The following is a 24,149-nucleotide window of genomic DNA, read 5'->3' as shown; positions in this document are numbered from 1 at the left end:
TACTTACGATAAATATCGTATCTACTAAGTGTGCTCGGTACGCGTGGATGGATTAATGTCCGATGCCCCGTGTTTTTAGGGTTTCGTGTTTCTTTGCGTGTTTTTTTTCCGCTTTTTTGCGGGGAGTTTTTTCCCGGGAGTTCCTCCCACCCTGCGGCGCTGGGCGGAGTTTCCTACCGAACAAGACGCTCCGTGTGTCGGCTGCTGCTCGGACGGGACTCCCCGGGGTTTAGCACGGAAAAAAAGCCACTTCCAAAGCACCAAACCCGGCCATATCGCCAGCTCAGTGTGCGGCAAAGCCCCCTACGTACGACGGAGAGGAAAGGTGGGTGTTCGGCGGCGTTTCGGGGCAGATATTAGACGTTTTGTCGGTGCTTCGTGCCCGGGGTCTGCGTGACATTCATGGCGGCCTGGCAGTGAAGCATTCTGGGGGACAGCCAGGCTGCTAAGGGCGCTAACATGCTAAAAAAATTGCTAAATTTAACAACATAAACATAGAACATTTAAATAACGTTCTGGCTTTATTAATCCACACACCCGCTCGTTGGATCGTTATTTCCACACCAGTGTCGACTAAAACTGTTCTAAAACATATCTCCCCCCCTCTAAAATGTAATTATTTTTATTTTTGTTGTTTTGCCTGTTTTTTTTTCTCCTGCGAAATAACGCGATTATTGTAGGTGTTCTGTTGAGCTATACTCATCCTCCAAACTCGTTAATTAAAGAGGCGTTGATTAATTAGCATAGGTTTTAATAATCTGTTGGGTGGATCATGGATGGATCGTGGACGAGGCTACGTGGTGTGTGTGTGTGCTGCCTGCCCTGCCGGGGAGCAGGCGCCATTACTGGGCACAGTGTCACCGAGGGGCCGCTGGAAGGCTGTGGTAGGCTGGAGACCTCCATGCTGGGTGGCGCTGGCCGAAAGCATCTGATCTACAAGCTACGAAACCGTTGTCTAGTATCATAGCCCCCCAAAACACACACACACACACACACACACACACACACACACACACACACACACACCCTATAAAATCTGCTTTGATAATGATGATGATGATGATAATATATTTATGAATAGTAGGCCTACTTATTTGTTTATTATTATTATTATTATTATATATTTAAATATCGAGCTATAACAAAAACAAGATTAGAAGGTTTATTATTTGTCACTACTCAACTGTGACTACTAGCCTACTGTGCAACAACACTATAACAGCATTCTGGGTACCCATTGGCAAAACAAAGGAAAAACAGCCCTTGACCCACAATTTAGCATTTAGCAGCACTTAATCCGGAGCAATTTGCAGTAACCAACATCACATAGACAGTAATGCATCACATTGAGTATTGGCGCGTTGCATATTTAACATCATGTCCTGTGTTCTCAAAATCATATTCTTATTAGGAAAATCTTACATTAATGAATGCATCCAGCGGGGCATCACAATATAATTAGGCATAATGTGTTAATTCCATGACCGCATATATATCGGTATCAGTTGATATCGGTTTATAATGTTGGTATCTGATATTGACAAAAAAGTCAATATCGGACATTCCTCATTCCTACTCTGAAATGTTGTTTTGGTCATTAATATCTGTCATGAGCGAAGTACTTAAAGGAGAATTCCATGCTAAAAGGCTTTCTTACCTTTCTTTGTAGTTGTTACGTCCCCACCAAAGAGGTCCAGGTGTTTTTTTGTGCAAAAACCCCTTATTGGCTATTTCCCCTACCATAAGCCCTCAATGAATTGCATTGAATTGAATGGGAATTGAATGGGGCTATGGGGTGTTGTGCTAATTCGCTTATTTCCATCGCAATAAGTAGTAAAGTGTGCCGCTTGGGATATTATTTACATTATGAAGAGAGGATATATACAAAAAATGTATAATTATGAGCGGTGGAAATAAGCGAATTAGCACAACACCCCATAGCCCCATTCAATTCCCATTCAATTCAATGCAATTAATTTAGGGCTTATGGTAGGGGAAATAGCCAATAAGGAGTTTTTGCACAAAATAACACCTGGACCTCTTTGGTGGGGACGTAACAACTACAAAGAAAGGTAAGAATGCCTTTTAGTATGGAATTCTCCTTTAATGGACCTCTTGACCACCCTTTTTTAGTGGGTGCTAGTGATGTTTTTTAAGTGTGTGTGTGTGTGTGTGTGTGTTTTTTACAGAGCTGGCTTCATGATGAACGGTAGTACCAGTACGGTAGTGGCTCAGGCCACCAGGGTGAAGAACGAGCCAGGTAACAGACAGATAGATTGATAGGATGGACTGATAGACCAGTCGTTCCCACATTTGTTGGGGACTCGGGTCACACCTGAAATATCTTTAAATCAAGGAAGCAAGCACGACTCCAACTTGTCTCAATCTATCTGAGCATTCTTCCAGGGTGCACGGTCGGGAAAGTAACTACCGGTATCAATAAGTCTCTCAAAAGAGAATGCCAGCACTCACCTATTACCAAAAGTGCAGTCACAAAATACATCATCATTCATCATATAAACTCATCATTTATTCATAATATTTCTACATAATATAAGACTCCTTGAAATACAATGCAGCATGTAATATCAGTATAAGAGTCCTTTAGCCAATATACGGGTACAGATGGTAAAACTATGCAAAATGGGCACATCTGGCTGATTCCTTAAAAAGGAGGGGGGGTTTATGGGAAAACAGAAAAAAAAAAAAAACTAGTGCTGCGAGTGTCGATCCCATATAGTCATTCTGTTATAGTAGTACAATGATCTCCAACAATGGACCACAATGGTGTACTTTGACTGTACTTCCTATACTGTTTAATAATCGTGTTAATACAAGTATCTGCTTCTACTAGCAAACTCCTGGTGTTCTCTAATGATGATACTTAGTGGTACTTGGCTATTTTTGGCTTATATTCCCGTTTTTGAAAAAGAAGGTTGCACAGCTCGTAGTCACGTTGCAAAACACTTATTTAAGATGACCAACATTCGGCACAAAATGCCTTCAGGGTAGAAATGCCCTGAAGAAGGCATTTTGTGCTGAATCATTGGTCATCTTAAAATCAAAGTGTTCTGCATCGTGACTACGAGCTGTGCGACCTCTTCTCTTTCAAGTTTGTCTCTCGTGGTCAGCACCTCCCCATTCCCCACCTCTTTGTTTGGTTTATATTCCCCCCAGAATACGGACGTTGGGGTGCAAAAGTGGAATTTTAAGAGTTTTAAGCATATTTGTATTACCGTGATAATATTGTTAATCATTGCTAACATTGTAAGAAAAACTAAAAAGAATCAATAATAATATATATATTTATTTATTTTTTCTCTAAAATCTGAAGATGATTGGAGTAAAGAGGCGTGTCTGACCCTGTTGGAGAGGATCCGCAACATGCTTCCAGAGCCGGATGGTATGAAGTACAAAACCACAGAGTCTCACTTTGACTGGGAGAAGGTGTGCTTCGGAGGCTACACTGGCACCATGTGCAAGCAGAAATGGCAGAAAGTCTCCACTGAGGTACAACCCTACCCCCTGCTATGCGCACAATTACAACTTACAACGCAATGCTCTTTATCCAGAAGTACCTGGCTTAGTTAGAACGTAGCCGCAATTTGCAACTCTAGATATTTTTTATAATGGGATGAATCTAGAGTTGCAATACCCTCCATTGATTCCCCACTCATCCAATTTGCGTTTGCAATCTGCTTGTCTCAAACGATGTTAAACTCACCAACATTGCAGCTGTAGTCCAAGCTTGAATTATTCTCTTTCAATCTGCCGAGCTTGTTTTTCATAAAAATCCACCGTGGACATGTTATGAGCTACTTTCTGTCAATTCTGTGCAGGAGTTTGGAAGCACTTGTCGTAAGTCACTGAACGGCCCTGTGTACCAGGGTGTCTAATGAAGTACTGCCACCTCATAGACACATGAAAAAATTGTGGCACTCCATCTTTAAATAAGGCACCTCACTGCACTGAAAGCCCTTGGCAGGGAAGGGACTGCAGACTGAAACAATTCTGGCAGTCAATGAATGCATTAAAAATAACTAATGACAAAATGTAGGAAACAAAAAATAAAGGGATATTCACTTCACCTGCGACCCACAAAAATGGATCCGCAACCCACAAATGGGTCCCGACCCAGTGTTGGGTCCTGAATCACAAGAGGCACCTTGTTGTATGTTCTTGCGTGTTAACGGTCATAAAACAGCAGGCACATATCTTCTGTTCTTGTGTCTTCAGGTACGCAAATACAGAACCATGTCAGAGCTCATCTTCGATGCCATCGAGTTCGTAAAGAACCCTTACAAAGGCAAGAAGTTAAAGGTGAGACAAGTAAATTCATTTCAAAACCCTAGAACACTAAACCTGGGTGATCTTCACCCGGACAATTATGCTTATGGGATTTTCATAAAGTTACTTATGTCTGGTGTGAGTTGATCCTTGTGTAGCTTCGTGATGCTCATACAGTGACAGTAACTCTTCTGGGTGGGAGACAGTGTAGGTGAGACAGTCAGACAGACAGTTGAGAGACGGTGTAGGAGAGACGAACAGTAGGAGAGCTGAGAGGGAGACGGTGTATGAGACAGATGGTATGACAGCTGACGGGAGACGGTGTAGGACAGCTGAGAGAGAGACACACACACACACACACACTAGGGGTGTCCAACCGATAACCGTTAGCCGTTAGCCGTTTATTCATTTGTTTACCGACAACACTAACGGCTAATGGTTTACAGATAAAAATATATATTTTTTATTTTGAAGCGCCGAGAGCGGGCACCGCGGCCCAAGCACACACACACACACACACACACACACACACACACCCTCTTTCCACCTTTACTGTCAGTGCAACCACGCATGTGCCGTACTTCCCCCAAAACAAAAACACCAAAGCAACTGCATGTAGTACTAGTGGACTGTGGAAGCAGGAGGGAAAAAGAAAAAAAAGACGAACACACACACAGCATTGCGCGCCCGCAGATCTGCCCTTCATGCAACGAACGTTGGTTCCTTAAACGGCAGATGCTGTTAGCTTGTTGCTAACGGGACCCCCCCCCCCCTCTCTCTCTCTCTCTCTCAGACGTTCTCTCTCTCTCTCTCTCTCTCGCGCGCGTTAGAGAGACGCTCTCTCTAACACGTCTTTCTCTCTCTCTCTCTAATCCTTCCTGATCGGTCCGCGATACATATGTGCGTATAGAAGACTAGCCTACGCACTAGTGCACTGATTGACAGCAGGCCGCGTGTAAACGGTGTATTTGTCTATTTTTAATGCGCAACGGTTTAAACGGTTAATTAGCCGGCAAGTCCTGGCGGTAACCGGTTAATACAATCTTTCCTTTTGGTCATCCCTAACACACACACACACACACACACACACACACACACACACACACACACCGATGCCAGAGGAAACCATGCAACTTCCATGCAACTTCTCCCGATGACCAACCTGCTGCAATGAAGGACCGGAAAGTCTAGCGTGGCATTGTGAAATCCATGATCTCGACCACGGTTGAAAAATGATGATGATGAGGGGTTCAGTGTCTTGCTCAAGGACACTTCAACACTTAGCCAGGTGGAGCTGGGGATTGAACCTGGAACCTTCTGCATGGCCACTCTACCTCCAGAGTTATTATTCTGTGAGGTCAGGGTTAAGGTTAGGCATAGTGTTTGTGAGGTTAAGGTTAGGTTTCCGTGAGGTTAGGTTTAGGCATATTATCACACCCACCAGGTAGAACGCTCTGCGGAAAAGGCAGTCCCGCCCTCACACATCCGGTGTGGAGGTGTGTGATCTTCATGTTTAGTACTATCGTCATGTAATTCCATGTATCTTCATTGTTATGTTCTCTCCCAGACTCATCCCGACTTCCCAAAGAAACCCCTGACTCCATACTTCCGCTTCTTCATGGAGAAACGAGCCAAGTACGCCAAGATCCACCCCGAGATGAGCAACCTGGACCTCACCAAGATCCTGTCCAAGAAATACAAAGAGCTGTCTGAAAAGAAGAAGGTCTGTTTGTCTGTCTGCATGGATTAAAGTCTTCTGTCGTGGTGACGGATGTTGGTCATTTGGATTCCATATAGCCCACATGTACAGTGGGGGATGCTTTTTAGTGTACTGAGAAGGCCATTACACTAAGTACTGTCATTTAGGCTAGTAGTTCTTTCAATTTATATGTTTTCAATTCAAAAAATCAAATGGGTTTATACATTTTAAAACAAACAAATCTATGAAATACCATGAATACAAAATAAACTAGAACTGCACTGTCGAATGCACACTAGTAGGCCATAAATGGCCAACTAGTGCGCAAGCAGAGCGTGCAAGTACTTTCGACCACTACAAACTGTCAACCAATTACATATACTATGTATATGTATATGTAATTTGTCCGTCCCAGCCAACCCGCCACTTTTGATGTGTATGCAAATAAAACAGCAAAATTGTGCCTGATTTGCTGGGACCAGATTACATAAATGACCATATGTCTTATGTCATCATTGAGAGCTAGTCATACACATACACACCATGTACTCTGGTCCCAGCAAATCAGGCACAATTTGCTATTTTATTTTACAAATTACATATATATGTATGACTAGCTCTCAATGATGACGTAAGACATATGGTCATGTATGAATATATCTGTGCCTGATTTGCTGGGACCAGATTACATACATGACCATATTTCTTACGTCATCATTGAGAGCTAGTCATACATATGTATATGTAATTGGTAAGTTGATTAGCGGTATACTGTGGTTACTTTGCGCCAAATCTGGTCCCAGCAAATCAGGCAAAATGTTGCTGTTTTATTTGCATACGCATCAAAAGTGGCGGGTTGGCTGGGACGGTGCATATGGACCGGGCGAAAATATTACTTGCGCGCTCTGCTTGCGCAAGTAATTATAATTAAGGTAGTGAAAATGGCCAATCTACAAGATTGCAACACGGTGGGTTAGGGTCCTTGTAGATCTGCTATTTTCACTAGTTTGGGCCCCGGGCAAACGTCTAATCTCTCTTTTGGGTCTCAACCTGAAAAGTTTGGGAACCACTGCTCTAAGGGTCTTAAATTGAACTTCAATCTTACCCCTGCAGAACCAGGTGCAGTTAGACGGTTTGTAATTGGGCATTGAAGTTAAACCTGACTGTGACTGGACAAGTTTCTAACCGTCTTAACTGTATTTATTCCACAGCAAAAATACATCACAGAGTTCCAGAGAGAGAAGGAATCATTTGAGAAGAACATGGCTCGCTTCAAGTAAGACCTTTTTAAGCATTTTAATGCTCACTATAGTATGGAATGTATTGTCATGAATAAGTTAATCATGCGCGCCTTAGACTAGCCCCGTTTGGAACCTCACCCTCCCCTATTATCTCCGAGATTAGGTCCCGCGTTAAGCCTATCCCGGCAGAGGTAGAGCAGAGTCCGTTCAAATGCAGCTAAATCAACTATTCTGAATCTGATAACGTGGAGGCGAATGGCAGGCGAATTTTCACTTCTGGTTGTATCTTTCTCCCATCAACCTAGTATCATTCATACGTTGGCCACGAGCGCCATTATGGTAAACTACTGAAAAGACATGATGAGACATATACTGTAATATGTGATGTAATATGACTTGCTTGGCAGTCAAATATGTTAAAATATGAATCTTGTGTGTTTGTCAGAGAGAACCATCCTGAGCTCATGGAGGAGAAGAAGAAGTCGGACCTGCCAGAAAAAGCCAAAACACCGCAGCAGCTGTGGTACAACCACGAGAAGAAGACTTACATGAAAGTGCATCCTGACGTACGTACTGCTGTTGATTTTGTCAGGAGATGTTGCAAATTTACAGTTTATTTAGTAGACTACAATGTATTTTGGCAGGTCTTGATGGCGTCGTAATGGCTGATTTTAGACTTGGTTGCATGCTGAAAATAGCCGATCTACAAGCTCACAATGTGCTCACTGTTGAGCTTTATTAATATCTAACTGTGTGCCCTCAGCTCTTGCCATAACACTTTCCCCAGCCACGACGATCTTGCAGGCGTATGCAAAGGCTAAAATATGTCATTTAGATAGCATATCATGTAGACACTAGACATTATAGTATAGTATATATAGTGTATTCATAGTTTACTTTCATTGTACTTATATTCTGCTGTTAGACAGATATTAGGTTCTTAGTTTACGTGTGTGTGTGTGTGTGTGTGTGCGCAGGTGAGTCAGAAGGAGCTGAAGGAGGCACTGAGGAGACAGTGGTCTCAGCTCTCGGATAAGAGGCGTCTCAAATGGATCAGCAAAGCTCTGGAACTACAGAAATGCTTTGAGGTAAAAAAAAACCCTGATCCATAACAACTAACAGACCCTTCATTAAGAAGTGGTTTATGTCATGGCCTATGGTTGATGATGTCGGGCAGAGAAACCTCATGCGTTGTCTTAATCAACGCCATACTTTATCACACTACAGCGTCACAAAAGTATCAAAGGTAGGAGATCTACAAGCTCAAAACGCAGCGCGATACTTCAGAATTTGAATCCTGAAAAGTAACAGTTTTGGACATGAGGTTTCCACCCGACAGAGACGATTATGCTGCACAGCATATATGTTACACCCAAACTGGTGACCCCAGTGTCTGTTGTATTTCTCCGTTTGTGTTTGATTTAAGTGGTTAATAAAAAAAAAGTATTTTATCAAACTGGAATCTTCATCAGCAGGAAGAAGGAAACAAAATTATGAATCTGTCTCTCTCTCTCCCTCCCCCCACCTGTCTGTCTCTGTCCCTATCGCTCTCGTTCTCTCTCTCCCTCCCCCACCTGTCTGTCTTTGTCCCTATCTCTCTCGTTCTCTCTCTCCCTGCGTGTGTCTCTCTCTCCCTCCCCCCACCTGTCTGTCTCTGTCCCTATCGCTCTCGTTCTCTCTCTCCCTCCCCCACCTGTCTGTCTCTGTCCCTATCGCTCTCGTTCTCTCTCTCCCTCCCCCACCTGTCTGTCTCTGTCCCTATCGCTCTCGTTCTCTCTCTCCCTCCCCCCACCTGTCTGTCTCTGTCCCTATCTCTCTTGTTCTCTCTCTCCCTCCCCCACCTGTCTGTCTCTGTCCCTATCGCTCTCGTTCTCTCTCCCTCCCCCCACCTGTCTGTCTCTGTCCCTATCTCTCTCGTTCTCTCTCTCCCTGCGTGTGTCTCTCTCTCCCTCCCCCACCTGACTGTCTCTGTCCCTATCTCTCTCCCTGCGTGTGTCTCTCTCTCCCTCCCCACCTGACTGTCTCTGTCCCTATCTCTCTCGTTCTCTCTCTCCCTGCGTGTGTGTGTGTAGGAAAGTATGAGAGTGTATCATGAGGCTCACCCAGACGTGACCACGGATCCGGCCAAGTCGGTTCTCACTAAAGCTGAAAGACAACTGAAGGACAAGTTTGATGGACGGCCGACAAAACCACCTCCGTAAGAATAACGCACCCACACACGCACGCACACACACATGCACGCACGCATGCAAGGTGGGGGGGCCGCCAGTTGCCCATGCATGGCCTATATATCAATTTACCTATTTACAAGCTCACAATGCACAAAGGGCTAAGCATAGTAATTGTTTCTTTTGTCTTTATATCACTAATAATCACTCAGGTAACCAGTCAGACAGAATACATGTGAGCAGTGAGCAGAGTTGATTTGATTTCAACCATAGTTTGAGTCCTCTGTAGAACACATTAACATCCGTCTCTAGTTTTAGACCCGTAGGTAAAGGAGTTCCAAAAAAGGTTCCAAAGGTTTGCCCCCTTTACTGAGAAGGCAGACTCTCCGAAATAATTGTTACACCTGGGAACAATACAGTTAACACTTTGCTAAATGTGTTGTATTATTCTAGGAACGGCTACAGCCTGTACTGTGCAGAGCTCATGGTCAACATGAAAGACGTTCCGTCCACGGAGAGGATGGTTCTGTGTTCCAAACAGTGGAAGATGATGACCCAGAAAGAGAAAGACATGTTCCAGAAGCGATGCGAACAGGTACCCTGTCTCTGTCTGTCTGTCTGTCTGCAGGCTGATCTGTAGTAAGAGTGAGCGGATGCTGGTGAAGGGGACGGGCTTCCATCTGGACTTGTTGATAATCGTGATAGTGGGCGGGGTCTCTGCGCTAGGGCTGTCAGTTCACCTCTATAATCCAATTCGAATTTCATTGCTTCATTATTTGTAATTTTCGAATATATTCGAATATTTACATTGTTTATTTTAGTTCATATTTAGCCTATAATAATACACAGATTGACGATGCACGTTCTGTCCACTAGAGGGGCCCCCCTTCCAAACGACAAAGCAGCCCATGTAATAATGGTTTTCAGCACAAAATAGCGTTTAAACTGTTGTTTTATTGAGCACAGTGCACTCAGCACGGTAAGATTGTTGTCTGTCTATAGTGCAAATGCATTTTACAGTGAACGTTGTATACTTCTGATACAGTATAGTCTGAGTAGTGAGTAGGCTTAGGCTAGTCAGGAATCATGAACAGGACATTTTCTTTTTTCTTTTTAAACAGAATGCTGTCACGATGAACAGGCCATCATTAGTAAATAGCAATGAAGAAGAAGCCTATATTTTGCGCTAAAGTAATTGTTGAATAACACATAAATGTAGGTTTTAAGGCTAGAATGGCATTGTAGTGGACTATAGTGAGAGGCGAGATTGTCTTTCCTTCATTGCGGGACTGCAGGACTAGTCTGGAGATAGTCGTGGATGATCAGCTTCAGACAGTCAGTGTTTTGGTTCGTACCTGGAGTTTTGCATTATCTCCGCTGTGCACAGCAGCACAGGGGAACTGTCTTTAATATATCCATGGTCGTTTTCAGTTGCTTTCCCGTGTGCAACACAAAAGTAGGCTACCATGTGTTTGTTTTGGTAATAGCCTACTGCAGGCGCAGCCATGCTGATTCACGTAATCGCGTAGGACAAAATGAAACCAGCCGGACCAACGTTAATGGTTTAATGCACGTAGGACCCGCATTTTCAAACTGTCCACAATTTGCGACAGACTCGACGGTACTAATAAAACATGTGAGTGATTCTTCTTAGTTGCAGCGCGCTGTGCGACTGTGCGTGTGTGCATGCGTGCAGAGGAGGGAGGAGGTGACGAGGCGCGCGTGTGTGCGTGCGTGCAGATGGGAGATTTCACAGCGGTAGATTCGTTACTCAATACATTTAGTGAGCGGATAAAATAACATAAAACAAAATAAAAATATTAAATAGAATTAATAAATGATAAAAGCTCCATTCGAATGGCAATTTTAGCTTTCGAATATATATATATTTTTTAATATTCGAATTTCTTTCATATTATGAAATTCGTTCTGACAGCCCTACTCTGCGCTGTTCAACTTTGACAACCATTGACTCACTCACTGTTCTGTTCTATTTGTCCTTAACCAATGAGGCTTTAGTTCCGACATACTGACGGGTGATTTCCTTATGTTGGACCTTTGGTGTGTCGGATTTTGTGTATGATTTGGTATCAATGATGAATGGTATGCAATATGATCTTTATTATTGTATGTTCTTGTTTTATCCCGGTCATCAGAGGAAAAAACAATATGACATCGAGATTCAACGGTTTCTGGAGGTAAAACATTACATTACATTTGATGAATGTAGATCTATTTTAGAAATATAGTGAAAAGTTGAGTCAATCTTCTTATCAATATGCAATACTTATTTGTTTTATTTTAAACATGATACTGTATACTGACATCAAACTGGACTTTACTGAAAAGTTAACGTTATTGTCAATTTCTTGTTAGTAACATATCTTTGTCGGGTGGAAACATCATACTGTATGTAGGGATGGAGCTCGCTGATTGTTATTGATCATTTATCTAGCCCACTATTGAGCTTTTACTATTATTCTGTGGAAGGACGTGAGGGGACAAAGTCTGAACTCAACCAGTATCTTTTTTTATTGGCCAGTTGTTGACCAGAATTATGACTTTTCAGAATTCAAAAGAAAAAAAATAGCAGATCTACACGCTCAAAACACATCACTTCACGCCACGTTTTGAACTTGTGGATTTGTGTGACGCTGTAGTACTTCTCAACCTTTTCAGGCCACGGCCCCACCAAAAGAATCACAACCCCCTACCCTGACAAACTCTTGGAACTGTAGGAACTGTGGCATTACAATTAGTCTGACCCGGTTCCACAGATAAATATTGTGGAAAAGCCTCGCAGCGAGAGGCATTGTGAGCTTGTAGATCGGCTATTTTCATTTTGTTTGCCTCTTTCTTATATTATTTGACAATTTGTCCAATGTTTGTTGATTACTTTTGATGCAGTAATTCAATAAGTCCTTACAGTCCCTGTAATCTGGTGAAACTAAAGTTAGAATATGGAGATGGGAGGTTTCTACCCGACAGGAACAATAAAAAGATCCACTGTCCTAGATGATTGACAGGTGTTTTTCATCTTGCAGAGTCTTCCAGAGGAGGAGAGGGATCGCGTTCTGACCGAGGAGAAACTTGGCGGGAAACTAGGCGTGGGCGCAAGCCCTCACAGAGCCAAGAGCCCCTCCTCCAAGGTATGGCTCCGCTCTTTGTCATTGGTCCGTGTTCTGTGACAATAAAAATAAAATGTTGTTTTCTAAGAAAGCTTAACGATTATATTCATATATAATATGTTCATACGTATAATCGTATATATGCATTTACTAGTTCATATTTAATCTATAAGGTCATACATGTTTTATGGATCAAACATATTAGTTTATGTTTTTCACACTTTTAGAGTATGCATACCTAACAAATTACAAGTGATGTCAAAACAATGGGATATTTTCCAATGTTGTGTATTTTATATCAAAAGTCCATAAAAAGCCAATTTTAATTACTTTGAAATGAAAACAAGCTGCGTGATTACGTACCGCTAACACCTATGACTATAAATGTATCTTTATTGCATTCACCTGTTTGAATCCCATAGCTGTACGTTCAGCTGTACGTCCAAACACAACTGATTTTTATTACAGAACCACTCCGTTTGAAATCTCATTCAAGATGACATCCAGACAGTGTATTACTCATTTTAATCTTAATCAGCATGCTAAAATATGTAAAGCCACGTAGTAGCAAGCATACTTGGCTGGCTGTCTTCTCTCACTTGTAAACAAACGGTAGCGCTGCTACACACGGGAGAGATTCTAACGTCCCATAGCCTGAGGGTTGGTCTGCTCTTATTGGTTCAGAAGCATACAGGCTTCCGTTTTCCCAAAACAGCCATTGCAGTCCGACTAACTGTTACGTCTATGATCACTCAATACCAAACATTGCACGCATGGCCACAACAAACGTTCCTGACCTGGTGGAGACCTGTGCTCCGAGGAGTTGGATGTGTGCATTCTCATCGTGTGTGTGTGTGTGTGTGTGGGTCCGTGTGCTTGCGTTCCAGGCGTGTGTCACGGAAGTGGAGCAGTGGACGGCACTTCCCAATAACAAACGGGATGCCAAGAAGAAAAACAAGCTCCCTGAAACCCCAAAGACGGCAGAAGACATGTGGCAACAGAGTGTGATAGGAGACTACCTAGTCAAATTCAGAGTGAGTTGTAACACCCTTTAATAACTTTTAGTTACAACCATTACTATAAGCTACTTATAACATTAGTAATCTAGTGTAAAGTATAGTATTAATAACTTAGTTATAACCGTCTTATAAGAGATTACCTGGTCAAATTGTTAACCCGTTAAGACTTTAGGCTGGTTCTACAAATGCTTTCTAAATCGGTGTGACAGGTTCAGTTGTTGGACAGACGACAGCTATATTTAAAGATAACAAAGTCCCAGTAGCCATACAGGATTACACATGCTGCTTGTCATTCTGTGGTATGGATCTCACAATCCTGTAGCTACACACACTTTTCACAAGGGAGAGCAGATGGTAACTCTTCTGTCCGGACGAGTCTGGCACTCCCTGAATGTTTGTGGAGATGACCGAGTTATCCTGTTGTGCCTCGATCAACCCAGCCACACCCAGTTCTGAGGCCAGTTGTAGTTTGACTCAAGCCAGTTATCCTCCATCTCACAATTGGTATTGCTCAGGAGGACTCATTTGATAGGGCTGATAAAAAAATCAGCGATCCGATCCGATCCCGATACCACCATTTCTGTGTTAGCCAATACCGAATACCGATACCAGAGAATAATATTTATAATGATTTAAAAATAAAATATATTTATTACATCTCTTATTTTGAAGTCCACCGACTGGAAGTCAAGGGTTGACATTCGTCTAACTTGACACATACATACATACTGTACATACATACATACATACATGCTTTGACCGTTCAGCTGTGTTGTAGTTTTCACATATCTCGTGTTGTGTATCTAGCTATATCGTGTTGTGTTCATAGCAGACTTCTCAATCAAACGTGGACTTGCAGTTTGGGCAACTCTAAAACAAACTCCACATGCCCAAACATTTTATTTACCTGCCATAGTGTCAACCCCTTACCCCTGTGTCGGATCGGTGGTTAGACTGGAATATTCGTAGAGCCCGATATGGCCTGATATGGGCATATCGGGCAGTGTTCCATCTCTAATATGTAGCGACTTGTTCGAATGCCCCTGTCAAAAATAGCTACATTTGTTAAAATGAAAGAGAGCAGCAAATGAAACAATAACCTAAAACATGAACCTTGGTTGAAAAAAACAACAAAGTTGTCCGTTAACCTGGTTATAACCCTGGTAGCAGCATGGTACTGGAAGCAGTACCAGGTGTATTCATGTTGTGTGTGTTCGTTGGTATTTCAGAACGATAGGAAGCGTGCCCAGGCAGCCATGGTGACAGCATGGAAGGCCATGGACAAGAAGGAGAAGATTCCATGGATCAAGAAAGCGGCCGAGGACCAGAAGAGATATGAGGTTCTGTACCAGCCTGTGGTCAGTGAGAACCCCTCGTACTGACCTGCTAGTGAACACCCCCCCCCCCCCCTTAACCCCTCGTACTGACCTGCTAGTGAACACCCCCCCCCCCCCCCCGCTTAACCCCTCGTACTGACCTGCTAGTGAACACTAGCTAGTGGCAACGTAATGCGCAATAAACTAAGACAAAATACCCCATTGAAAGTCAATGGGGAGACCTGGCTCACATGTAACCAAATGGACCCTTCTGAGAGGCTAAATGTCATCAAATGGTGGTCCGTGGCTCAAATGCTGCACAGACTTGGCGAGCTTCAGGCACCCAGAAAAAAATCTTGAAATTTTGTTTCTAGTTCTTTTTTAATTCTGTATAAAAGTTTTAGGGTTCCTGCGACGTCATGTGGGTCAATACATCATCATCATAGCCTACATCATAATATTGTTTGTACTTATGCAAGACTCAAAGCTTGAAATTGTAAAATAAAATATGGTTTAACAGTGTTGTTGTAATGTATCTGTCTAACCTCTAGAGGGAGCTGGTGGAGATGAGGGCGCCTCCGGCAGGACCGCAGAGGAAACCCAAGTTTGAGGGAGAGCCCAAGAAACCTCCTGTGTGAGTACATTTGTCCTTCTATAAATGGCCTCCTGTGTGAGTCCATTTGTCCTTCTATAAATGGCCTCATGTGTGAGTCCATTTGTCCTTCTATAAATGGCCTCCTGTGTGAGTCCATTTGTCCTTCTATAAATGGCCTCATGTGTGAGTCCATTTGTCCTTCTATAAATGGCCTCCTGTGTGAGTCCATTTGTCCTTCTATAAATGGCCTCCTGTGTGAGTCCATTTGTCCTTCTATAAATGGCCTCCTGTGTGAGTCCATTTGTCCTTCTATAAATGGCCTCCTGTGTGAGTCCATTTTTCCTTCTATAAATGGAATTAGTTGAAGCACATATAGCTTAAGTTGTTGCTTGGCAGAAAAGGGTGCTTTTGAGAGGTCCACACTCTATATAGCATAAAGATTGTTGAATAGTTGTCCGGCTACGCGATAACATAATAATGACACAATTAGCATAATACACAATTGGCATCATATTCAGTGATATTATTCCAATAGCAACATTCAAAATAGTATGAATCATGTGAACAGATTTCTAGATTGTCTTCATGTTTCAGTTCTGAACACCTTGCACTACCCTACTATAAAACTAACTCTCTCTCTCTCTCTCTCTCTCTCTCTCTGACCAATAGGAGCGGCTACCAGATGTTTTCTCAGGAGCTGCTGACCAATGGGGAGCTGAATCACTTCAGCCTGAAAGAGCGCATGGTGGAGATCGGGAAGCGGTGGCACAAGCTGCCACAGAGCCACAAAGACAAGTACAAGAAGCAGGTGGAGGACGCCCAGCTGGAGTACAAGGCCGAGCTGGAGGCCTGGGTCAAGGTGAACGGCAACGGCAACACACCAACTAGGGATAGGATCATTAGGGATGGGACCTTAATCGCTGCATGTAGTTTATCGTGACACAATAGTTTAATACATTGTGAAATTGTCCTCCGTCATACACTGGGATCAATTCATCTTCGCCGAGCTGAATATACAGTACTACTTAAACCCTATTTATTTGGTAAAAAAAATGGACTTATAATAATACAGTAATACAGTCTTTCACCAAATCTTGTTGCCAAAAATAGGCAATTTATGGGCAAGCTCAAAACGCGTTGCAATCTGCTTGTAGATTTGCTATTTGGATTATCGTGATCATTTTGTAAATCGCAATATGTTTTTGTTACGTGGCATTTTCATATCGTCCCATCCAGGACAATAATTATTATCGTTTATAATAATTGTTATTATAGTTTATCGCGATAGAAACACTCACAATAATCATATGGCGGAGATTTAAATGTATCGTGAAATCGTGGACCTGAGTTGTCTGTACTTTCTTCTTCACCAAATCACTTCATAAAAAAAAGCTGATCTACAAGCTCACAACACGTCGCATTGTGAGCTTGTGGATCTGCTATGTTTGGCTAATGCTCCCCTTTTTTATAATTTTAAGCATTATTTTTATAGTCGCAATAATATTAACCACATTTTAGCCACAGTAATCGTGAATTTTCATACCGGTCCCTAACAACAAATAAATAAATGAATCTGCGTGTGACACAAAGATCAAACTATTGAACCTTCCATCTCTCCTCTTCTTTCCCTCCCACAGTCTCTTTCTCCTCAGGAGCGAGCCGTTTATAAAGAGTTCTCCTCCACAGTGAGTACACCTCCTCCTGACTCTTTATGCTTAACTAACAGGCCTGTTCACACCAGGGGGGCAGTCAGACAGATATTTCGTGAAGCCACTAAGGAAATCGGGACTTCCTGAAAGTTCATATAATGGCCTGTTGTGGCGCTGTCATTGGGCCCAAAAAAACCCATAGCTCCATAGAGGCCATGTATTTGGGCCCAACTTCACCTAGACTGTATTGCCTTAATAAACATGTTCATGAATACTTTCTGCTTCCAGAAAGTTTAAAGTCTCATTTCTCATGTCATAATATTCTTTTTGTAAAATTATGGTCCCATTTATCATCATCATACTATAATTCAGTCAATATTTGTCTGTCTGTCAGAAACACTGCCGTATCTCCTCATTGCCTGCACCAATCACTCCCACTTTTCACACAGGCATTGACCATATGAATATGGAGGTCTTAACGAAGCCCTTTTTTCGATTTGACACATTAATGATTAATAATGAATTTATTAGTGAATTAACCTCGCACCCTCACACACCTCCGCCCCTTAGCGACACTTGCATCACAGGCCACCGTTCTCACGTTACCCCACTGGCATGCTTCCTCTAGCTACCGCCGCAACACAACAAAGAGTGCCCTATACAATTTGGCACCGCTGACTGTGTGTGTGTGTGTGTGTGTGTGTGTTGCATCCTTTGGCCGTCTTCTCCTACTAAACTACACCGTTTGCACACATCTCACCATGCACAACAGCAACAGCTAGCCTGTTACTAGCCACTACTTTGCATTCATATTCATGTCATATTTACAGTACTACGGCCTTCACAGTGACCGGGATATTTCCAACCCCCTCAATGTCCAAACTTTTGTTTTTATTATTTATTTGCACGATTCACCAGTAGCCATTAGGGTTATCGCTTGGACACCCAGCAACATATCCATCCATCCATATCCATCCAACTTCCCAAGACCATCTGTAAACAATTCCCCACACTGAACATAATTTGCTGTTCATATTCTGAGGGGCGTGGCTACCGTTACAGTCTATGAACAGGAGCCACCCCCCGTCCTAAACTGAAAATTTCTGACTAGCCGAAATCATTTCGGCACTACAGCGCCGAAACAGCTGTAAAATAGGAGTATGAATCGGCCCTAACAGTGCAAGGAATTACAGGCTTCATTTTACGTCCATGTTAGACCCGGGGAACACTTTGTCCATATTTTTTACAGTCTATGGTTCACACTCAAGTTTTCCAATTATTTGGAGGCCTTATACATGTATATGCAATATCCCCATGGCCCACAGGTTGAGAATCGCTTGACTAAATCAGTGGTTCTCAACTGTGGTGCCTCCCCAGTCAACTAAATGTTGTGAAATGAGCTATTCTACAAGCTCACAATGCCTCGTGGTGCAAGCCGTTGTGTGCTTTTGATTGGCTATTTTCAAAAACTTTCTTATATTATTTGACAATTTGGCCAATGTTTGTTGATTACTTTTCATGCAGTAATGGTCTTTTTTTATTATTAAAAGGGTAATAAAAGTCCTTAAATTGTGATTTGGGGGACACCCCCAAATCACATGGGGACCCACAAGTTGAGACTGGACTAAATCATCAGTAACGTATTTGCTTCTGCCTCCTCCTCGTCCTCCCTGACAGAAACGTCGCAGTACGGCCAAAGTTCGCAGTCCGGTGTCTAAAGTCCGCGTGGTGGCGAAGGGCAAGGCGGTGGGATCCAGACCCACTGCGCCAGGGGTCGCGGTGGGCAAAAGGGCCATGGCGTACAGAGCCAAGGTAACACAACACTCCTGACTAGAACCTTTTAGCTCAGGACCCAAAAGATAAATTAGACGTTTGCCCATGAAATACTTTTGAAATGTATTTGTATTTATTTTAAATGGAAGACACAAAAAGGGGATATTTACTGCAACCCCAACGCGGGTACCGACCCACTGTTTGGGAAGCAGTGGACTAGAACACTGTGTGGAAAGTAGTAATCGTGTGTGTGTGTGTGTGTGTGTGTGTGCGTGTGCATGTGCGTGCGCGTTTCCAGCAGGACACATCAGAGTCGGACGACGAGGAGGAGAAGAGTGACTCTGACGATTCCGATGATGAGACGTCTGGAAGCACCGACAGTGAAGACGAGGTCACTGCTTTCTACATTAGACCTACAGCACTTTATTAGCCTGGTTTCCAGCCTGATTCGCTGTGTTCTATGAATTTTTTTGTCACTTCGCTAGTCACTACTCAGACAGGTCAGCCTCCTGTTTGACTTGTATTTCATAACGTCACCTGTTACGTAGGGGCGGTGTTTCTGATTGGACGTGGTTCCAACAAATCAGAGTAGGGTTAGTCCATGCTTTTCTCACTGTTAAAATTTGCGCCAGTTATACGCCTTTTCCACCGGTTGGTTCCCAAAAGAAAACGGTTCCATTGGGAACCAACTGGTGGAAAATGGGTCTTAGAGACTCGAGAGTAATACCTATGGTAAAAAGTAAAGTATGATTCAGTAGTCCACTATATCAGATTCAGTAGTACAAAAAACCTTCCGGCTGTGTGGGGTGAGTTTAGCGAATAATAAGTTGACGTTCAGGGCAAGCAGTTGCTGCGCATTGATATGACGTCAAACTGTTTTTTTTGTCCCAACCAGCACCGCAGACCAATCGGAAGCCTCAAGTGTATTCTCTCGGTTGGCATGTTCCGCCTCCTTTGGAGATAGGAGGCTGGCCAGACTGAGTAGTGAAGTGACAAAACAATTTTACAGAACGCAGCGAAGCAGGCTGGAAACTAACTAGCGCTTTACCATTGTGTTGGATTACATTACACACATACAGCACATTTTTATCACACGTTAGTAGGCATGTAACGATAGCAACTCGATTCAAACTAGTGACAATTTCAATTGCGATTATATCACAATGTGTAAAAAGAATGTAAAAGGAAGAAAATACAGGATCTTTGTAAGATAATTGATTAAAAAGAGTTTTCAGTCATTTGCTACTGTATTGAAAAGAGGATAAGAGAAACAAAATTAAGAGAAAGAAAATACTGGATTGATGTCTTAATTGCATATCATTATATTTTGTTTATTTTCAGAGATGTATAAATTGATTGTTTGTTTTTTCCGGTTAGGGTGAGGACGATGAAGATGATGAAGATGACGACGAGCACTCGGGCGACAGCAGCTCAGGATCATCGGACGACTCCACCGACTCGGAGTCTGACTAGCTCCGCCCCCTGCACACGGGGGAGACTTATGCGGGCCACGCCTCCTGTTCTGGCAGACCAATGGGGTTGTCAGACTGGCCCCGTCCACATCTTTCTAACGAAAACAAAAAAGAGGCTTCTCGCCTAATTTATGCTCCGTCGCCCACTGAAAATGTGCGACTTAACAAAATGTGCGACATAACAACCAAAAATCGGTGTCCTTACAAGCTCACAAAGCGCAGCATGTGGTGCTTTTTGAGCTTGTGGGAGGCCGATTTTTTCCGTGCGATTTTCGTAGGAATCGGGTGGGGCTTCAGAGCAAAGGAGAGGAGCGAATCAGATGGACGGATGTCATCGACAAAATAAGACGGACGCATTTAAAGGAACGGAGCGGCTAGTTTTTATCTTGCTACCAAACTCGCGATTTTGGTGTTGTTTTTTATCTTCGAGAAGGAAATTTGAACTGAGATTTTTAGTTGGGGATTTTTTGAGTGGAGGGGATTTATTTTGGAGCGGGGTCGGGTGGGTGGGGCTTGTACAGTTTGGCAGGGAGGAGCCTGTTGGCGCTCGCTGCTGATTGGTTGCTTGTTATTTTTTTGTTGGAGGGACTGGTGGTGTTGCCAGGCCACTAAACTAAAATAAAGATGCACTTTTCTCATCAAAGCTTCTTGTTGTCCTTGTGACTTTACAGCTGATCTGAGATCTGGTCCAATGGCAGTGGTTCTCAAAGTGTCTGGGGACCCCCAGGGGTCTTTAGGGGGGGTTCCAGGAGGTCCCCAGCACTGTGGTAATATTGCATCATAGAATCAGTTTTAACCACTTTAAGCCTATAACGCAGGGCTGTCCAAAGTGCGGCCCGGGGACAGATTTTACGGCCCTCTGCTTCATACCTGAATTGTATTACTCCAACATATTTAAAATATATATATATTGACCTGGGCATTTCCAGTATAACTTGTCAGGATTCCTTGTTCCTTGTCTCATTCTGAAGGGGTCAAATAAGGCTATTTTATTTCATGTTTTACCTTGCACGTCTGGCTACATTATTTTGTTAATGTGAAATAAGGCAGAGATATTTTTGTGTTTTGTTCACAGCACGCCTAACAAAAGACCATTGATATTGATGATAGTTATATAAAGTCGTTTAAATGAGATGCATATTTAATATGTGACTTTGTTAGGGTCGATTCATACTCCTATTTTAGAGCCGAATAAAAGTCGGTTCGGCGCTGTAGAGCCTACAATTTGATGTCATTTGAGGTTCGGGGGGGCGGGTACCGTCCTAAAGTCGGCTCTTCGGTGCTACTGAAATTTTCTGACGAGCCGAAATCATTTCGGCACTACAGCGCCGAAACAGGAGTAAGAATCGGCCCTTATAGTCCGAAGGCGAGGGGGCACTGTGGGCTGTATTTTGCCTATCTTAAGTACCAGGTCTTATTCCCTAACTTGAGTAAACTAAAGACCTGGAGGCGTGATCAATGCTCTTTGGACACTCAGAATAGCCAAATGGCATTGACCAGGTCTTTAGTTTACTCAAGTTAGGGAATAAGACCTGGTACAAAATACAGCCCATTATGTCAGTCGATAAGACGTTGTTGGCCCTTGAGTGTTTTAATATTGAAAAAGGTTTGGACACACCTGCTATAACATGTTGCATTGTGGTAGGATATTGTAGATCTGTTAAAAAAAATGCGGAAATTGCGGAAATTGAAAATTGCGGAAATTGAAAATTATTTAGGCACGAACCAAGTACTGACAAAGAACAATGTTGATGTAACTAAGGGATTCGCTGAGTCATTGATATTTTAAATACAGAGATTTAGAAGGAATAAGCAAAATCGTGAGGCTCCAATTCCTCTCCTTCCTCGTTTGTCTTCTAACCTGACGCTGCCAGATGAGGGCGGTATTGGGGAAACATATTCCCCAACACAACACTCATCTGGGATCTCTGACAGAGTTGAGCCTGAGACAGATCTGCTTCGTACCGAACCAATCAGCGTGAGCTAAAGGCGGGATATGTGCAAAAGCGGATGTGACGGTATATAGAAGCTGCTGTGTTGTTGTAGTTGTTTCACACTTTCACTAGTCAACATGGCCGCTACCATGAGCGATATGACGATAGAAGCTGCAATAACATCAGTTATTTCTCAACTGGACAATATTTCTTCGTTGAAAGAAGAGCAAAGTATGGCACTGAAGGCTTTTTTGCGTGGAAAAGATGTTTTTGCGCTCCTCCCGACTGGCTTCGGCAAGAGTTTAATTTACCAACTAGCTCCACTGGTAGTGAAAGAACTGGGGACGCCGAAGCCTATATTGATCGTCGTTTCTCCTTTGACTGCCCTCGTAGCAGATCAAATCAAAGAGGCTACGAATCTTGGACTCTATGCTGCGCAACTCGTAGATAATGCAGCACACGCCGACATCCTCGACGGCCGATGTCAGCTGGTCTTTGGCAGCCCGGAATCTTGGTTACTTAACGATAAATGGCGTGATATGCTTTCATCACAAGTGTATCGTGAAAACCTACTGGGCATTGTCGTCGATGAAGTTCACGTCGCATACAAATGGTAAGCTAAACACCGTTAAATGGCTGTATAATGTAATTGTTACACTACACATTAAACTGTAAAACAAAACAGTAACAGAGCAGCGTGTTTCTAAATACGGCTACAGTAGTTCCAAGACGAAGTGTTGTAACATTTATGTCAAATATTATATTGTAAACAATAAGCTAACACACACAAACAGACCAAATGTTAAACAGATCTTACTGTTACTGTATTGCTGTAATGCAACTATGCATGTTACTATTGCTGCTACCTAGACTCAATTTAGAATGTCTTTTTCTTTCAACCAGGGGGCTGGGTCATGTTTTTTTAAATTAAAAAAAAAAGGTTATCCTCGTTTCTCATCATTTTGGACCATGGGCTATAGCCTATATGGTACGGCATACTATAGTACGCAGTTTTTCATCATTTTTGACGATTTGACAAAAATTAAAAAATTAAAAAAACGATGGGTTATAGCCCATGTTTTTTTAATTTAAAAAAAAAAGGTTATCCTCGTTTCTCATCATTTTGGACCATGGGTTATATAGCCTTTCGCTTTTCCACGATTTTCACCTTTTTTAAATTCCTCAACAATGATGAAGACTATAGAGCGCGGCAGTCCCTCCCCCTTTCAGAACAACGAACGGCCCAGGAAATGAAACCCCAATGCATTCTCCCATCGGCACTTTCTTATTTAATTTATTTAAAGACTTACGCCGCGGACAAAGCCAACTCGGATCGTGACAAATCATGACAATGAACACAATGTTTTGGGCCGATCAAATCATTAGAAAGAAGAAAAGAAAGTCAGGCGGCTTTGTCCGCGGCGAATATGTTGGGGACACATGCCTACATATTTTATCTGAGATTTGGGAACAATTTATTGATTCAGCATGAAGACTAAAGCCTTCTGAATAAATCTATACGCAAGTGTATGCCTCCGCAAATGTCTACGCCACCTAAAGAGGATTTGACGGAGTTTCCGACCAACCTACGTGAGCGTCAAGTTCACGGCCATTTCCTTGAATTCCAAATTAAAATGTGGGAAATCCACGTAAATTCCGCTAGCACGTCACGTCATGTTATCATCGTAAACGCCGTTGTGAATTTGGACCATGGTGTTGCAAAGCAAAAGAAAGCGCTGGTAGTGTATCCAAGCTTCTGCCTGGATATAGGGTTCGAAGCCCTACAGCGCTGTAACCTGCTAACCTTAGTCCTGTTGTATGTTCACATTAAATATGAAATTCACTATTTCACCAGTGTGAAGTCAACT

The 24,149-nt window shown here is 42.8% G+C and overlaps 1 protein-coding gene across 2 annotated transcripts; it reads left to right on the top strand.

The window, feature by feature from the left end:
* Positions 1 to 171: 171 nt before the first annotated feature.
* ubtfl (upstream binding transcription factor, like) lies at positions 172 to 20,835 on the top strand. Of its 2 annotated transcripts, none has more exons than XM_080777969.1 (20): positions 172 to 325; positions 2,190 to 2,260; positions 3,335 to 3,510; positions 4,237 to 4,320; positions 5,855 to 6,010; positions 7,198 to 7,262; positions 7,673 to 7,793; positions 8,205 to 8,315; positions 9,300 to 9,424; positions 9,849 to 9,990; positions 11,552 to 11,593; positions 12,440 to 12,544; positions 13,411 to 13,557; positions 14,772 to 14,882; positions 15,410 to 15,492; positions 16,123 to 16,312; positions 17,091 to 17,138; positions 18,780 to 18,914; positions 19,174 to 19,266; positions 20,253 to 20,835. In XM_080777969.1, exons 2-20 carry the CDS (start codon positions 2,200 to 2,202, stop codon positions 20,346 to 20,348), a joined length of 2,091 nt encoding a protein of 696 aa, XP_080634095.1. In that variant the 5' UTR covers positions 172 to 325; positions 2,190 to 2,199; the 3' UTR covers positions 20,349 to 20,835. The 2 variants fall into 2 exon arrangements, with proteins under 2 accessions (XP_080634095.1, XP_080634094.1); XM_080777968.1 differs by having other exon boundaries at positions 14,772 to 14,900.
* Positions 20,836 to 24,149: the final 3,314 nt, after the last annotated feature.

This window comes from Protomyctophum bolini (assembly GCF_963924005.1).
Source record: "Protomyctophum bolini genome assembly, chromosome: 12".
Classification (NCBI taxonomy): domain Eukaryota; kingdom Metazoa; phylum Chordata; class Actinopteri; order Myctophiformes; family Myctophidae; genus Protomyctophum; species Protomyctophum bolini.
Note: the sequence above shows the minus strand (reverse complement) of the source record. Positions and strands in the feature narration are given on the sequence as shown.

Bases quoted from the DNA above. Each gene is read 5' to 3' on its own strand.
- ubtfl (XM_080777968.1), top strand. From the start codon at position 2,200: ATGATGAACGGTAGTACCAGTACGGTAGTGGCTCAGGCCACCAGGGTG. The intron at 15,493-16,122 runs GTGAGTACATTT...TCTGACCAATAG, and splicing joins GAGCCCAAGAAACCTCCTGT to GAGCGGCTACCAGATGTTTT. The intron at 18,915-19,173 runs GTAACACAACAC...GCGCGTTTCCAG, and splicing joins CCATGGCGTACAGAGCCAAG to CAGGACACATCAGAGTCGGA.